At 42.1% G+C, this 18,811-nt stretch overlaps 2 protein-coding genes across 2 annotated transcripts in view; one reads left to right on the top strand and one right to left on the bottom strand.

Moving 5' to 3' along the window:
- LOC145434849 (uncharacterized) overlaps positions 1–18,811 on the top strand; it is a 262,689-nt gene that overhangs the window by 103,310 nt on the left and 140,568 nt on the right. The window lies entirely within an intron of this gene.
- On the bottom strand, positions 6,398–10,264 carry LOC145435707 (uncharacterized). Its single transcript, XM_080312999.1, has one exon. The coding sequence runs from the start codon at positions 10,135–10,137 to the stop codon at positions 6,970–6,972; it is 3,168 nt and encodes a 1,055-aa protein (XP_080169125.1). The 5' UTR covers positions 10,138–10,264; the 3' UTR covers positions 6,398–6,969.

Below are 18,811 nucleotides of genomic sequence, written 5' to 3'. Positions count from 1 at the left end.
AAACATTCTATAAAACTATTTATCGTATGGTTCTCTCTATGATTTGCTTAACGAAGAGCTATGGGATAGATTATACGCATCTCAATGTTATCTATGACGCAATGCCTTGCAAGCAAGTTCAACAACCCCAGCCAAGCACGACAGTGCGTGAACTATGATAAATATTGCTTGATTTATTCAATTTTGAAGTTCTTCCCCATTTGACGGACGCCCAGGCGAGAACATCAAAAATTACATTATCACTTGGTCACACTGTGGCCAACACTGAGTGTTGCTGCAATGCTTGGGTCAAGTTTGCAGACCTTATAGGGGGTTTGGCATGTGGTATTTGACTTGTTTGATGGGTTATCGCGTTGCTGTTTGACTTTTTCCGTTATTCTCTCGCGGTGTACCGCAAATAATGTAATTTTGGCGGTCTCACCATGCCGTCCGTTAAAAGGGTAAGTATACCAAATTTACCAGCTCTGAGCTTTGCAGTCATGGAGGTTTCCAACCTAACGAACATAAAAATGTATGCATGGTCGATTGAATAGCGAAGAAAGAAACGAAACAAGCAAACACCGTGCAAATCTTAGACTGTTGCGTCATAGAACAAAACCTTTCGATTATCTCATGTCCTGATAATTCGCAACTTCTCACGATTTTAGTGCAACAAAAACTTGCCCCAGTTATGGCCAGGGCAAGTTTTTGCAACTTTTTTTTACAGCTTCCACAGCTTTCTAAATACTCAGAAGTTATGCAGTATGGTGTTTTAAGCTGTTTGGAGGAATCAATCTTATACCGCAAATTTTTGCAATTTTTCTTGTTTTTTTACATGCAACGTTTTGGAATTTTGTCGATTTATCATGGATCTTTTTGCGACTTTTTTCGATTTTTCATGAAACGTTTTGTAATTTTCATTTTCATGAAACCAACTTTTTACTTGAAATATTTGGCACAATATGTAAATAGATCGCTTGATTATTACACTGTCGTTTAAATTTGAGGTCCTTTCTGATTTGACGTATATTCAGGCTAGACCGCCTAAAATTATATTTTCACTGGGTCAATTTTTTCCGGCTATATTTGATATTGTTGAAGTCGCCAAAATTGAGTTTTGCTACAGTGCCTTGGATACGGATCGATTCGAGTATCTCATACCCTAATAATTTCAAGGAACCTGTCCATAAATGCAACTTTTTAGTGCAACTTTTGTGAAAAATAAATGCAACTTTTTACTACAACTTTTGTGAAAGATAAGTGCAACTTTCCACAGATTTGACTGCAACAAAAACTTGCCCTAGTTATGACTCTTTTACCAACAGTTTAAGTTGGCTGAACAACAGACCTAAAATGAGAAGAAGGAGAGAGTGATTAGCAGGAGATCGATTTTCGTGTTCAGTCCGAGGATATAAATGTAACATCCGTTCACTATGTATGAGTGGTTATTAACCTCCGGTGTCTGCCAGCGTCAACTTTCCAGCCGGTCCGCCAAATATATTTCGATCTTATTCAGTGTGCGGTCCAGATGCGGCTGATAAATTTCTGGACGGTCCACGCGAATAAATTCTGTATTTTTGTATATAATAATTATTACGATGATATCCCAGGTGGTCAGTAACGAAGTACTTCTACTTTTTCGAAGTACTCAAGTAGTTTTCCTCTACTTCTGGTACTTGTTGAAATAGATCTGATTTTAGCTACTTCTACTTCGTAAAATTCTGTGATCTACTTACTTACTTTTCGCTATTTTCTGTTCGTCAAGTAGAAGTAGTTTAATCTTCCAATCAGGAAGATAGCCTGAGGAATTTCGGAGTATCACGGAGTATCAACATTAAATTTTCATAAAAGTTAAGTCAGTGGTTCCCAACCTTTATCATCTCGTGCCTCCTTCGAAATTAAGCCAAAATTCCCCCCTTAGGAGAAATCTTCCCGATGATTAAAAAAGGTCATTTTTACCGCGCAAACACCTGTTGACTAAGAGAATAAGACGGGCGTTGCCGAGTGTTTGTTCCTAGCAGGTCTGTAACAACACTTTGTCGACCTCCAAAATCAATGGTCTTGGTCCAAATCAAACAACTTCTGGAAGGCTTGACTCAACAGACCCCACACTGCCATTTGTGTTTTCGGCTTACCATGCACCAATCGCTAATATACCAGCTGTGAAAAATCAGTATGCATTAGTTTACTGGTCTCGCGAATTTTTTCTAAAGTTTTGGGTGTGCATTTGACCAATAAGATTAGTACTTTCATGTATAGCAGGATTGACCAGACTCGAGTCACCATTTTCTGAAACATACTGAACTGAACATACTGAAACGAGTCGACTCGAGACAATCTGTGTATTGACTCGACTTGGACTCGAGCCATCGTGCATGACTCGAACCAAGCCATATGACTCGAGACTATAAAACGGCCAAGACCGACATTTCATTGTAATTCTGAAGAACAGTAAATTGACCACCCTTTTGTATTTTCGTATATTGATCCTGGTACTTGAAAATGCGACAAGAAACTGCTTAAAGTGAGGAAAATTAATATGTTATAAATCCAAATCATTCAATATCACCAAACAGAGTTCTAAAAATTGGGTTTAACAAGACTTCAACTGGAAACTGAGCATTCAACACAATGACTTGGACTCGGACTCGACCCTCTGCTTGGTGACTTGGACTCGGACTTGACTCAATGGTGAGTCAAAACTATAAAAGTGAGATTGACTCGTGACTCGGAGCCTCGTGACTTGGTTACAGCCCTGATATATAAAATGTACGTGATCGGATTTCCTGCTGGAGCTCATTGAAATTTAGGACACCAATTACGTAACATTGCACCAAGTTAACATGTCATTTTTCGTTCGGGTATAGCTGCATGTTCACTAAAAATAAAGCAATGCTAGCGATCTCTTTAACTTGAATCGATGACGTTGTAATATTTTGTCACTGTCTGAAAATGTTGACTTTAAAATATAAGATAGATACTTTCACTGGAGGCCTTGTTGTGATAGATTCGGCACATTTGCTCGCTTAGGATATATTTGATTGAGAAGCCGTCGCTGGCCTACAAAATGGTCTTGCGAACTGCAGCACATCTGAACTGGTTTGAAAAAAAAACTAAGGGAAATTTGTATGTGAAAAAGAGATTTCAAATAGTATTTGAACATACTTCGAGCAAAAAAGCAGCCATAAGGAGCATACGTTCGGGAATAACTGGTTGACATATACAACTACATGACAGTACGGACATGAACAATTTGGGACATCCGTTACAATTCTAAAATGGAATTCCTCCCTTAAAAAATTTCGAAAATTCCTCTCAGGTTGGGAACCACTACATTTTCCCTTTTAGAAGTAGTATTAATATTTCACTTACAATTCTCAGTATCATATATTTTGAGTTCTAATTAATTAAGTTTTTTTTGTCTGGATAACATACATGTTGAAGTATAAAAGCAAGTGTAGTCATGCCTTTAATTTCCGGAAATTAGGCTACACAATATGGCATTTTTACGATCCACCATATTTTTTATCAACGTTTACTAATCGCGCAAAGTGTTTACACCGTATCCTATACAACTTCTCCGTATTGCCCTTCGACTGAGCTGCGGGCCTTATAATATACGGAAGTGCGCCATACCATGATATTTTCTAAAACGTGCTGTTCGATTAAACAGAGGATTAGTATCGCATTTCCATATCAATACTATCATTTTCATCCAATGATGCGGACGGATGCTTATGCTGTCGAAAATTGAATGCCTCCTTGTATGCATCCATATGAACCAAGCTCGGCACGTTTCGCATAGCTCAATTTTCACCTTTTGACAATCCATGCGAACGAATTACGATCGTTTTTACAACTACTTACTTACTTGAGTATATTCAAAGTCAGACAATTCTACTTCTACTTCAAGTAGTTTTAAACTGCTTATGGAAAAAGTACTTCTACTCGTACTTGAGTAGATTTTTTGGTCGCTACTTCCACTTCTACTTGAGTAGCTTTCTTGACTACTTTGACCACCTCTGGTAATAGTGAATAATACTTGTCCTTTCTTACAGTCTGCGAGACACTCATATGGTCTGCGAGACACTCATATGTAGCGGAGGATAATTCGTCAACACATGAAGGAAGGGCATGAAAAGTAGTACCGATTTCGTTATATGGATCAAGTGATTTGTGATAGAATGTCTTTTAGGCCCAACGTTGTTGATAAGCAGTAGAGCTAGAAAACTAGAAAAGTTTCATTATTTACAAATTAAACTAGAATTAGAATTATAGCTACATAGTGTTTTACAAATTAGGCTAGAATTAGAATTACCGACTTCGTTAAAACTTGAAAATTGACCCAAGTCCAGTTCGTATAAAATCAGACTTCATTTCCATGAGAATGAGAATGGCAAATGTCCGTACAATAAACTTGGCTCGTTTCGCACTGTACAGTGCTCCTGTAATATTTTCAGGGAAAAGAAAAATTAAATTAGAATTAAAATTGGAGCATAGAAGCATTTCACAAGCTACATTAGACTTGGAAATAAAGAACAGAAACATCGTTTCGCTCCAATTATGGTGTAATTAGACACCTCAAATTAGATAGTTGTCCACACCTGGGTTGTGGGCAGTTAAGGTAGTATCGTTCACAGCAGGTGTAGGCAGGTAACTATGACCAATGCAATGTGACGAAACCTGTGTTTTTCATCCTTGTCTCATTCAAACTTGGGGCGTATACCATGACTATTTAGGAGATGACCGGGATATAGAAATGGTCTCGCCGATTCATCTTGAAGCCCGTAAAAGGACTATACCTGCTTCCCTCAAAGTTCGTGGATGCCCGGTATGGCGTTTCAAGCTACCATCTGAGGCATGCGGCGACTATAATCTATTTGCTCTGCGACAAAACGTACGCGATCTACTGACTACACAAATGTATTCTTCACAAAGTATTTTAGCTTCACCCTTATCGTGTGTCTCACGCATCTGCCCATTACTTACAGTATTTTGTGTGAGGACAGCAAGACTCTATGAAAGAAGTTTCATGTGCTTCTCTATCCATTGTACGCAGATGTCAACATCACACGAACTTTGAAAGTCCATGTAAAAGGTGCACCCGAACCCAGACATTCTAATCGCAATTTGCATATCATAACGTTTTTGGGAATTCCCGTCAGTCAAAAGGCTTTCGATCACGCATACACCAGACGAAAATCTTTTTATTCAGTGCAAGGGTCCATAGCGTAGTAATTGTTGTCGGTTCAAACCGTAAGTTACGAGGGGACATTGGTTTTATTAGTCTCATTTTTGTTAGGGGTATGGAGGAACCGCAGTAAACCTCCCCTCGTAAAGCATGTGACAAGTACTGTGGAATTTCACCACAACACCAAGCGTCACAAGCGCCGTAACAGGGTCCTTTTGTGTCTTGGGACACAAAAGCACCCATTTCGGTTGCTTCAGTTGCTCAGCGTTTGCGTTCCCCTTTTTTCTCTCGTTACTCGGGTGCAAACGGCACAAGCAGGCTTTAGAGGGGGCGTCTGCGGCCACTGGTCCCTCCGCCACCATACTTGTGCCCGGGATACCGGCTCGTCGATGCGGCCTCAGATCGCGGTCGGACTATGAAAGCCTGACGGCCACACTCGTCCTGGGTAGTAGTAGTGATTGGACAGTATTCAAGGTTGGGCCACTAGGGCTTCGCATCGCCCAGCGTACATGAATACGATGCTTGCCTTAATACAACCAGCGCCGTCTACCGTGGATCATCGATCGAAAATTACCAAAATCTGCATTATTAGATAGGGTTTCCATACGTGCTCTTTCAAGAGGATTTGTCCTCTTTTTTGTCTTTTTTGAAAGCGTCCTCATAGGCCGCCTCTTTGTCCTCTTTTTTGAGATTTTGTCCTTTTTTTTTGGAATTTGGTCAAATTTACGGTCAAAATCGAATGAGATGCCATAATCCAGCACTGAAGTAACGCTCAGGCGGGGATTTCGGGAGCTGAGCCGAAATGACCTTTTCTTGGTCAACAGACCCCGAGGTGGGAAAATTTTACCAGTTTGCAAGTCTGAAAATTCTGAAAAAGTGTCCTCATTTCACAATTCCAAAATATGGCAACCCTATTATTAGATAAAGTTCTAAAGAAATGAATCCCGGCACACTAGATGCGATTATGGATTCATTAAGCCCATGATTTTAGCCTTATAAAACAATAGAGTGGAGGGCCTCTTCTTCATGGACCAGTATCTTATTTTCATTTGTAATATTATTAAATTAGGACACGTCCACTCAATCAGGGTAATCCGCGCGCCTGATATACTTCATGTGCTGCTAAACCTGCTTGTAACTGCTCCTCACGTAAGGAGAGTTATTGAAACCACTTTTTGAATTGAACTCAAATTCCACGACCGATCCAGACAAATGATGATCCGTAGATGAAGGTAGAAATGATATGTATTGCAAATAATTGATGTAACGAAGGAATGTCCAAATACAGCAAATGAAACTGGGTCGTGAAATTAGGTTTTAAAATAGTGGTCGCCTGCGGTTATGGAAGACAAGCCTAAACAATAGAAACACATGTCAATAACTAGAGACCACATATAACACGAAGAACAACTGACAGCGTACCAACTTAAAGTAGCTAACACAACAGTACCAACGACAGAAACGAATAAACTAGAAGCGGCGCCCAATCAACATATATAGAGAGAACAAAGCACGGGGCGCCTAATCAACTGATGACAATAATCACTACACTAAACCCTGCAGATTACTGCAGTAACATGGCTCCCCCGAAACTGCAATTTGATGCAATTGTGGTTTCGCAAACAAATAAGATCAATTAAGGCTCCCATCGTCGGGGATCGATCCACAAATACATACTACACGAAGAGCTAAAGACACGTATACGTACGATAAGCATACAGTATTCACAAATTCTCAATCATTGATGTCATAAACTAAACACGAGACAGATGCATGCACATACACAGTGAACATAGCGGCTACTGTTCTGTCTTTAACGACCACGAGTCTGATTCAACTAGTAATATCAGTTTGTGTATTGGCCGTTCCAGATAAGTCGGCTTTCCGTTGGAGTCTCTTCGCCCAACGAGTATCCTTGCTTTCCTCACCAACCCATCATCTGAAGGATAAACGGAGTCGATTCTGCCCAGTTTCCAGCGATTTCGTGGCAGATTTTCTTCCGACAGCAAGACGACATCACCGACTTTCAGATTCCGCATTACGCTTGTCCACTTTTGTCGCCGTTGCAGGGATTGAACGTACTCTTTTCTCCACCGATTCCAAAATTCGTTGGCCATGTACTGTACTCGGCGCCACCTGCGTCTCAAATAAAAATCATCTTTTTGAAACACACCAGGTGGAGGCAGAACAATTTTCGATTTCAAAGTTAATATGTGATTCGGAGTCAAAGGTTCGGGAGCTGAAGGGTCATTAATGCTTGAAACATCTAATGGTCGCGAGTTAACGATACATTCAACTTCACAAAGGAAAGTTCTGAAGGACTCGTCACAGAGCATGTGACCGAAGTTATTCAGCAATGGGTCAAGGGCCGATTTTATCGTTCTAATTTGACGTTCGACATATCCAGACATGTGGCTGGCATGCGGTAACGTAAACTTGAACTCGAAATAATCACAATTTTGCGACAACAGAAATTCACTTATTCTTTGCTGATTCATCGTCTTCAATTCTCTTTCAAGCTCGTTACTCGCGCCGACGAAGTTGGTTCCACAGTCACAGCGCAATTGCTTGATTACTCCTCTCCGACAGATGAACCTTCTCAAAGCATTTATGAACGAATCCGTGGTTAAAGTATTCAGCGGTTCCAGATGAACTGCTCTCGAAGACATACAAGTGAAAACAACACAATACCTTTTCACTGTAGACCTCCTTTCTTTGATGTAGTATGTTCCGAAGACATCACAACCGGAGAAGGTAAATGGTGCTTCTTCTTTTAGTCGATCTGGCGGGAGGTCGGCCATCTGTTGGTTCTGCATCTTTGCCCTGAGCTTCTTACAAATCACGCAATTATGTATCACCTCCGATACAACTGATGGACCTCGAACGATCCAAAAGCCACGTTGTCTAATAGAATTCAAGGTTGTGTACCTACCCATGTGATTCACACCTTCATGAAAATGACGAACCAGCCGTCGTGTCAGAAAGGACTGCCTTGGAATTATCACAGGATGTTTCACATCGAAATCTTGACTCGAATTTCCAATACGTCCACCAACACGTAGTATTCCGTCAGCGTCGAGGAAGGGATTCAAGCTTGCCAAACTTCCACCCTGTTTCTTTCGGTCCGAATGATTTTCAGTACCATGTTTTTTCAAGGCATCAATCTCCTGTGAAAACACTTCTCTCTGGAGAGAACGGATTATTATTTTTTCAGAAATCATCATCAACTCGCTGGACAAATTGGAGGGTTGTTTTCTCAATATGTTTATGTACCTGAGGCTGTTGGCTACCGCTTTCACCATTCTTTTCCATTCCGAAATGGACTCCAACCGTTTAATATCGATGAATTGGAGACCACTAAATTCCTCGTCCGTTTTTACCTGAAACGCAGTCGCTTTTCGCATTGCAGCATTTACTTCCGATGCATCTCGTTCGGTTGGCTTGTAGTCGTGATCACTAGCAACGACGAATGGTCCTGCTTTCCACAAAAATTCAGGGCCCTTCAGCCAACGACAATCATCTGTGAGGTCTTTGCCAACGATACCACGACTCGCATCGTCGCTGGGGTTCATCGCCGAGCTGATATGATGCCACGAGCTAGGTTCGGTGAGGTCATGAATAGTTTGCACCCTGTTAGCAACAAACACATTGAAACGTTTCGACTCATTTCGGATATAGCCCAAAACAACCATGCTATCAACCCAGAAATACTCCTTTACCGTTTCGAACTTCAATTCATTTCTCAGGAACTTACTCATCCGAGCAGAAACAACAGCAGCATTCAACTCCAAACGTGGAATAGATACCTGTCGCTTCAGAGGGGCAACTCTGGCCTTGCCGATTACCAACGAAACATGGGCATTTCCTCTTTCGTTGACCAAGCGTACGTAAGAGCATTGACCATAAGCATACGAGCTGCTGTCCGAAAAATGATGATATTCAACAAGCACGATCTTACCAAAACTCGGCGGCTTGAAACAGCGGTCAATGCGCAAAGACTCGATCGATGATAACGTTGAACACCACGCAACCCATCGGCGCTTCAGCTCGTCTGGTACTTCATCATCCCAGTCCGTCCCAGCTTTGCAAAGAGATTGCAGAATGAGTTTCCCTTCCAGCACCACTGGCGATATGAAACCCAACGGATCATATACTGAGTTGACAAAGGATAAGATGGAACGCCTGTTCACCGCACGATCGGACAATTTGATGTTGAATCTGAAACAATCATTCTTAACATCCCAAATTAGCCCCAATGTTCGAGTGTTAGGCACGATATCATCACATAGGTTTATTTCCCGATATCCAGTCGCTCTATCTTCCGTTGGAATAGAATTCATTACCTCTGCACTATTGGAAACGAATTTGCAAAGTCGTAACTTGAAACTAGCGCACAGTGCTTTGCTGCTTTTAACCAAACTCACGATTTCTTCAACAGAGTCCTTCGACGTAATACCGTCATCCATGTAGAAGTCGTCGCGTATGAAATTAGCCGCGTCCTGACCAAACTGACCTTCTCCGTCATCAGCCGCCCGCTTCAATCCAAAGTTCGCACAGCCTGGTGAACTTTTTGCTCCAAACAAATGAACTTTCATCCGGTATTCCACCAGGGGTCCAATCTTGATGTCGTGGTCTTGGAACCAGAGAAATCTCAGAAAATCCCGATATGGCTGAGATACAATGAACTGATGAAACATAGCTTCTATATCTGTGCACAAAGCCACATGTCCTTTCCGAAACCTGCAAAGAACTCCCAGCATCTCATTCAGCAGTATTGGGCCAGATAACAAAACATCATTCAGGGAAATTGAGCAATATGGAGCAGAACAATCGAACACGACTCTGATTTTATCCGGTTTATGCGGGTGATAAACTCCCAAGTGTGGTATGTAATTCACTTTGCCATTTTCGATATTTCGGTCAGTTTCTGGTACTACCTCAGCCCAATGGTTAATGACATTTTCCATGAAGGTCACATAGTCGGCGGAATACTTCTCATCTTTCAGAAGGCGCTTTCTAAGTTGACCGATTCGCTTTACTGCTAGCGGTTTGTTATTTGGTAACGTTGCCGTACTGCTTTTCAAGGGTAAAGGCATTTCCAAATGACCGTCACATCTTTGAAATGTGCCTTCTTTGAGAATTTCGACGAACCTACGGTCTTCTATTGACATTGGAATATGCTTACCATTGTGTTCCGCAAATTCAATCTCAAACATGGTTCCTACTGATTTAGGTGTTAATACTTCTTTACATTTCGAACCGAACACAAGCTTGTCATCTAGGGCCGTAGGTCGAATTAACGTTTTGTGACAAATGACGGAATCCTTAGCAACGTCCAGACACATTGGACCTACAACTCCCCAACCTAATATGGTACGCACGCCATATGGTTCATTGTCCCCTCCAGCCACGACGTCTCTCGGCCGCAATGCTTTCGGTACATCTGTGCCGAGCAATACTGAAACATCCAACTTAGAGTCGTACGGGACAAGCTGATCACATACCTCTGTGAGATGTGCCCACTCCTTGCAGACTTTACGGTTGGGAATCTGGGTGCGACAGACTGGAATCTCCTTTTCCGTGAAAAGTGTCGCCACATCAACTCTTTCTTTCTTGTCATAGCTCAAGATCTCCAAATCCTTGACTTTCTTGCAAGGCGTGTTGATGTCTCTCCCGGCAAGAGTTGTCAACGATATCGCTGTATCCTTTCCATCTAGGTCAAGCTTATCAAACAGTTCGTCTGAGATAAAACTGGAGTTGGAATGGTCGTCAAGGACGCAATAACAAAGTACTTCGCATCTCGCATTATGTTTTGATCTAACCCAAACAGGTACAATGAGCGCGCTGCTTATTCCTCTACCATTTGAATCGCATATCTGCGTACATAGAGAAGTCGAGGTGCTAACTTCCTTTTCATGATCTGTGTCAAGATGAAGGCATGTAGGATGCCTTTTGTCACATTTGGAGCATTTTGCTCGCTTGGTACAGGATCTTGAAATGTGAGTTTTACCAGTTTTGTTGCCGCAGCCGAAACACAGATAAAGGGCATAAAATACCTTCTTACGCTCCGCCATGGTTTTACCTTGCAATTCAATGCAGTCAGCAATGTGATGATCTCCTTCACAATGCATACAGCTTGCCTTCTCTACTTTGAACGCGAAAGAAGTTGTTTTCGGTTTCGGTCTGCTCTCGATGTTTCCGCTGTCGTGTACTTCAAATTCAGGCTGATTCTTGATATCGGATTGGTCCTTAACAAATCTGACAATGTTAACAAATGGCGGGTAACTGTTGTCGTTACCAGTTAACCGCTTGTATTTGTGAACTTCATCCATCCACCGGTTTTTCAGATAAAGCGGGAGTTTGTTGACTACAGCCGGTATTTGACAAGACGCATAGTCCAGTGTTTTCAAGTCCGTATTTCGTTCCTTGTTGGCTGAAACTTGCAACAGGAAATCAGAAAATTCGCGAAGGTCATGCTTACTTTTGACGGGCTTCCACGCTTTCAGTTCATTGATGAAGGCGCTTCCAATCGACGTGCTACCACCGTATCTGAGCTTCAGCTCTCTCTTGGCAGCGAAGTACGATTCCTCGGTATTATTTAGGAAGTAACCATCGACAACCTTCAAGGGACCGTCACCTAAATATTGCCGTAACAAATTCATTTTTTCGTTAGTATTTTGAACTCTGGACTCTACCAACGCCTCAAACGATGCTTCCCATTTCGGAAAATCCAAAGGGTTACCAGTAAACTTCCACAGTCGAATGCTTGGAAGTCTTTGAGCTGATATCATCTCCCTCATCATTGACAGAAGTAACTCCTCGTTGCGTTGGAGACCATCGAGAGTACCGCGAGCATTTGAGTTCGATGCTGTGATCTTCGGAGCTGCACCGGATCTACTCACGGGATCACGCGGAATCTGTGCATTATCTGCAAACATTGGAACAAAGTTATCGGAATAGACATTAAGCCTATTAGTTACTGGAGGTGCAGACGATGCTTGAGCGATGTGTCCTGCGATCGTATTGATTGAAGGTTCGACGGGAGAATAATCAGCCACGCGAGAGTCATTGGCCACCACGCGAGAACTAAATTGTGGTCGGTCACGAATATCAACTGGATCTTCAACAGGATTTCTCGCTGGTGGGATTTTGTTAAAGGCGATTTCTGTTGTTTGATCTTGACGTGAAACCGCTGGTGGCTGCATGTATGAAGACGGCTCACGCGATAGATCCTCCAACTCTTCCATCAGACCGAAAGGATTCTCCACTTTCTCCACTTCCCTGCACTCCTTTACGATCGCTTCTTGCGCTGCGATCTGCATTTTCGTTTTGAGTGCATCACGCTCCAGCTTAACTTTGTTTTCAAGCAACACCTTTTGCGTCTCAAGCGAAGCCATCTTTTCAGCGAGTTCTGTTTCGAGTTCTGTTTCTTTTTGCTTGAACGCTAAACCCGCTTTCAGCACGGCTGCCTTTTCCTTCGCCTTTCGCATCTTTTGGATATGGGATTTGACACTGCCGGCTTTCGAAGAACTTCCGGATGACTTGGTTCGACTCGACCGACTAGAACGCGAACGTCTATCGCTTCTAATATCCCCAAGACGCTTCGACACTTGTATCTTGATCTCCGTTATTTCAGCTTCCAAACGTTTGAAGTCTTCTTCACATGGGCCATACTCTTCGTCCGGAAGAACATCTTTCATCACTTTCAGAATATTTCTCAAACTGTCTCTGTGCTGTAGCATCAGTTTCAAGGACTCCCCTACTTCACTTTCATCACTCGAGATTATTGCGATCTCGGAGCATTTTTCCATTCTTAGGCTCAAATGTTCAGTGCTTTCTGAATATCTTGCCTTTATTTCTTTTGTCTTGCTGCGCGTCACCGCCGGCCGCTTTTTCACTACATCAGACGGTCCTTCGCCGTCATGTTCGCATGCATTGCGGTCGTTGCGCGGTACATTAGCGTCATCAGTGGACGTTGCGCCCACGTGCGCGGTTCCACGGGCTTTGTCGGCGTCATCAGCGGACGTTGCATCGACATGCGCGGGGCGATGGGCTTCATCGGATGCCTTTGCATCATCGGATGCCTTTGCATCAGCGGACGTTACATCCACATGCGTGGTGTCATCGGATACCTTTGCATCAGCGGACATTACATCCCCATGCGTGATGGTTCCATGGGCTTCATCGGATGCCTTTACATCATGATCACCCATCTCTTGATTGATTGGCGTGTCTTTCGAAGCCATCTTCGAATAGCTTCAGTCTCCCGTTCTTACGACAAGCGTATATTTTAAAACTGTAACTGCTCCTCACGTAAGGAGAGTTATTGAAACCACTTTTTGAATTGAACTCAAATTCCACGACCGATCCAGACAAATGATGATCCGTAGATGAAGGTAGAAATGATATGTATTGCAAATAATTGATGTAACGAAGGAATGTCCAAATACAGCAAATGAAACTGGGTCGTGAAATTAGGTTTTAAAATAGTGGTCGCCTGCGGTTATGGAAGACAAGCCTAAACAATAGAAACACATGTCAATAACTAGAGACCACATATAACACGAAGAACAACTGACAGCGTACCAACTTAAAGTAGCTAACACAACAGTACCAACGACAGAAACGAATAAACTAGAAGCGGCGCCCAATCAACATATATAGAGAGAACAAAGCACGGGGCGCCTAATCAACTGATGACAATAATCACTACACTAAACCCTGCAGATTACTGCAGTAACACTGCTCGTCTTGAAGAGATCAGTGTTTGTTCGAGTATCCAATAGTATTAACTTGTCGGGCCTGAAGCAAAACTATATCAAAGCTACTTGTTTGTTATATTGCGTATATTTGGTCGATTGAATATGCGACGAATCTTTATCATACGAAGAGACTGAATAATTCATTGAATATAATGCCACAGGGAGAACGGTGATTACTACCCCATGACTTCATAATTAGGCCTATATATTGTTTTTGTGCAATTCGCATATTGTGTGGTCTGATCCGTCAAAATAGGATGATTTGCTTTTTGCGGGATAGTAGTACTAATAGGAGTACTTCCGTAGAGTATAAATCAGTAGAGCTTGTCTGATATTGCAACTCAATTTTGCTGTACGACGCGTGGGGTGTATTGCTTATCGTCCAGGGTGGATCCAGCACGAAATCGATGTGTTCATCGCTAGCGTGTATACCAGTGATTGTGGATTATTTCTCGATTGAAGCTAACGTGTCTAAGCCGTGTTATCATTGTATCTGCTTTTGCGTTTATAGTAGGACGGTTAAAACCGGTAACATATTTCCAATGCTGCATTCATTGCAGTCAGATCTCAACTTCATTGCATACTGTAGGTCGCCCTGCGCTCTCTCGCTGTTCAGTGTTCATACACCTGTAGCATATACTATCTCATTATGGTACATAGCCCATTTCCATATATAACATGACTTGTAACATGACTGTATTTTTTTTCTCGCTACCACGTCACTTATATGTTGGCTACGGCCGCATTCCAGTGCATAGTCGTAACGAACTAGCTGGAGGTCAAATACCCACGTTTGTCCAGTGTCCATGTGCATTGCCGGTGAACTCGGGCTAATCTACTTACTTGTAAGGGCTGGCGAAAATTTTTCCATATCCGCGGGTGAATATCGTCATTATTAATAGTAAAGTTGCCCATATTATTATCACATATTTATCCTTCCTGAGCCCGTGTGATTAAATTCACCGGTAGAGTCGATGCAAAGGGTGTCTTGGAGACATCCGGCAACACATCCTAATCGAAATAAGTGTCCAAAGCTGCATTATTTTTCTTCTACTTCCGCAGATTGTCCCCCCCCCCCCATGGACTGAAGAATCTATATCGGGATTAGCTAGACACGGTTCTTGCTGGAGAACTATCTCCTCGTGTTGTGGAATTACTTTGCATTTGCCAATGATTACTTGTTCTCGTTGATTGTTTCCCTATGTTCGTGTTCGTACCTTCGTTAGTAATGCATGTGTCGTAGTTGTTCTGTTAAGGTTTTGTCTTGAATAAACGTGGTCGTAACTTGTACTGCATCGGCTCATCCTTCTTCGGTATAAGATTGAGAAATAGTTTAGAGCAGTGCTTTTCAACCTATGTGACGGTTCGCACTTGTGCAAATGAAAAAAAATGCAGTGCGAATGACGAAGGTGATGCGAATGAAAATTGTGACGTGGAATAATTCGAATAAACCAAATAGGAAATTTAAGGTAAGTGTGACTTTTGTAGTTGCGACGCAATTGTAAAACTTAATACGACGCATCACTAACCGTAGCTCTCACGCAGTAGTGATTTAATATTCCCGCTCTATCAGTGGCGGCTCGTCCTATAGGGCAACTGGGGCATTGCCCCACCTAAAATTCTGTTCAATAACAATTCTTCACCATTTATAGACGCACACCTATCTATATAAACCGAAATCACAGCGAAAATCGTATACTTCTTGTCCTTTCGCTTGTAAATGCCCATATATAGCGAAGTCTCTGCGAAAATCGAATTCTCTTCTGTGTTTTCGCTTTGCGAATGCCTAGCCGGGGCTTGCCCCGGTAGCGCTCATAACAAGCTTTCACTGTCTATTCTCTCAAAGCCGCGCACAATAAAGAAACGGTGATTTACTCTCTCCTATTCATAAAATTACCGAGCAACCGGGGCACGATAGCTCTGTGCCCTTAAGGTGCGATGTAACAATCGTATCTATAGCTGAACTCTGTTACCGTCATCTGCGTTTAGTCGACCTTTGCTGGTATAGGTCGATTTTAATGGGGTTTCACACCATGAAAACTCTTGAAACTTGTTCTGTCATGTCGTGATGGTGGTATTTAACACTGCCCCAAGTTTCAGGGTTTCTACTTAAAGTTTAGGGTAGTAATTCCGTTTCCGAAGTTGAGTGTGTGCTGATCCGTCATGTATCGCAAACAGATTTTACTCAAAAGCCGGTATTGGTATCCATTGGTTTTGACGATGTTCAATACCGAGATCGGTTATGACATTTGGCACGGAAAGTCTTAATGTTAGTATCGAACGCTGTACCAAGTTTTAAGTTTGTCACTGAACTGTGTTAGTGGTAATTTGGCTTCCTAATTCGAGTGAGAGCTGACTAGTCATTTATCGCTAACAGATTATACGCAAAGCCGGTATTGGTCTCTATTGATTTTAACGATGCTCCTTACCTAGATCCGTCATAAGCTTTTGCACGGTATGTCTTGATTTTAGTATCGAACGCTGTGCCAAGTCTTAAGGTTGACACTCAATGATTAGGGCAGTAATTTCGTTATCAAGGTCGAGTGTGGTAAAGATGTGCTCCGATCTGACACTTTAGCCTACAACACATTGCGGATTTCACGCAAAAGCCGGTGTATCTGCGGTAACGTTAACAGAGATGATGATATCATTCTCAGTTTGCATTCAAATATTTACTTTGATATTATATTCTCCAATGTCAATTTCACCGTGAAATTGTGGCCTTCAAGCCATTTGCTTACAACCCCCTGTCAAGCGCGATAGTTATTTCGTTTTCGATGGCGGCTAACAGCTGATCACTTGATCAGCCTATTCCTCAGTAAATTTTACGCAAAATTCGGTGTTGGTCTGTTCGCATTAATTTTGACAGTGTACCATACCGAAAAGGGCCATGAGGCCACTTCTCGATAATGTCATGTAACAGTGTGCCAAGTTTAAGGCTTTCATCCACGTATTTATTCGGTAATATATTTTCCAAAGGCGATTTCGCAGCAGACCTATAAGACAGTAATAAAAACGTATGTGTCGTGTTACAGTCTCCAGTTTCAAGGCCAAATGGCCAAAATCTCTTATGCTGTACCGACTACCGAGACCAAATTTCCGAGGCTGCTATTCTTAGTTCTTTAGAATGATGTTTTGGATTCAATAGGACAGGCCCAATCTATGAGATAACAATTGCGTATCTGTCCGAATTCGTTGACCTTTCCAATTAGGCTTACGCTATCTCTCGAGTTATAGTCATTTCCATTTCTGCAGATAATTAGTCAGGTCTAATGCGAACATGAACCGTGTTGAATCTTTGTTCCGTACGCCGTTTACGCAGTTACCACACTTAGAGTCACAGCTCACCAGCAGACCTCTCGTGGCACATACGTTAAAATCACTGTTGCCGCAGAGATGGAAGCGGGCCGGGTGAGCCGGACCCGAACCCGGCCTGAACCCGACAAGTTCAGCCCGAACCCGGCCCGAACCCGACGGTCGAGTTTTGAGCCCGTTTCGGCCCGAAACCAAGTTCAAATAGCAATTTTCAACTGTTGCGAGCAAATAAGCTGATATACGATTCAGATTTCGAGCTTTTCAACGCTTTCAATGCTCTCACTTTGTTTTCTTTCGATAGCAATCTTGCATATGGCAAGAGAACTTAATATATCTGAATGAGAATACGCTGAAAACAGCCCCACTGTTAACTTAGTTCCACCATCCTTTTTGCAAAATGTGAACTGTATTAAATGGTTCAATACCAAACTAAATTAAAGAAATAAAGGAATAAAATTGGCCAAGATGAGAAAAAATAGTGTGTTCAAAATACAAGTCAACTGTCATCCATACAAAGGGCGTTGCATTCACACGTTATACGAAGAATTGATTATTTCAATAGCCTCAACAGTTACTGGATACAGTCGGGTTCGTCTTTCAATTTTAAATGGGTAATGTATTGCATCTTATCAATTCGTTCTCCATCAATTCTCTATTCTCTATTTTGGCTGGTGACTATCAACGTAGTTTACCAGTTCTACGTATATGTGAGCGATACAGCGCCTTCTTGCGTGTATATTCAACTCTATATTCGTTTAGCGGTTCAGAATCAGGGACCACTCAATATGTATTTCCGACAGCTAGCAAAATGCAATGATGCAATCATGCCTCATACTTCGAAATGGCAACTTGACTTGAATTGTGACTTGACCCGTGACTTGACTTGACTTGACTCGACTTGACTCGAGTCACCTCCAAAAATCGAGTGACTTGACTTGACTCGAGTCAGCTTTGAAAATCGATTGACTTGACTTGAGTCAAAATGCGCAATGACTCGAAATGACTCGTGACTCGAAGGTAGTGACTTGATCCCAACACTGCTATATAACAATACTACCGCTGTCACATAGCCTAATACAATATAAGTTAGTTTCCGTATAGACCTAAAGCAATTCACCATGGACGACAAAATCACTATGGCGCATCTAAAAGCTTTCTTTAATAAATATTAACACCGCCGTAACACATCTATCGATCAATTCTGCTGTGCCACAACGGAAGCCGTCGTCTCATCACCTGCTTCTAGCTGTTCAGTTCAGCATGCCTCATCGAAATTAAAACTAAATTGGTAGTAATCCAGGCTCCAGCATGGTAATCCATCCATCCGTAAGTCATGTTTTCGTCACAATGTGGCCTGAACAATGATCAATGTCTGGCGTATTTGGGACACTTGTTTACTATTTAGCTGACATTGTTTCATTATTCAATCATAGTCTTCGGGCCGTCTTATAACGAAGTTTATCTGGGTTCGTACTTCGTATAAAATTTATTCACAGATATTGCCATACTTATACGTGATACGGTATTGGTGTATCTTATATGTAGTTGTGCCACTTTCGAACAA

Source organism: Botryllus schlosseri, chromosome 3, assembly GCF_051294905.1.
Source record: "Botryllus schlosseri isolate E-star chromosome 3, Bs_hap1, whole genome shotgun sequence".
NCBI classification, from domain to species: domain Eukaryota; kingdom Metazoa; phylum Chordata; class Ascidiacea; order Stolidobranchia; family Styelidae; genus Botryllus; species Botryllus schlosseri.
This window is presented reverse-complemented; position numbering and strand designations above follow the sequence as displayed.

Excerpts from the sequence above, each read along its gene's own strand:
- LOC145435707 (XM_080312999.1), bottom strand. The coding sequence starts at position 10,137 with ATGGAAAATGTCATTAACCATTGGGCTGAGGTAGTACCAGAAACTGAC.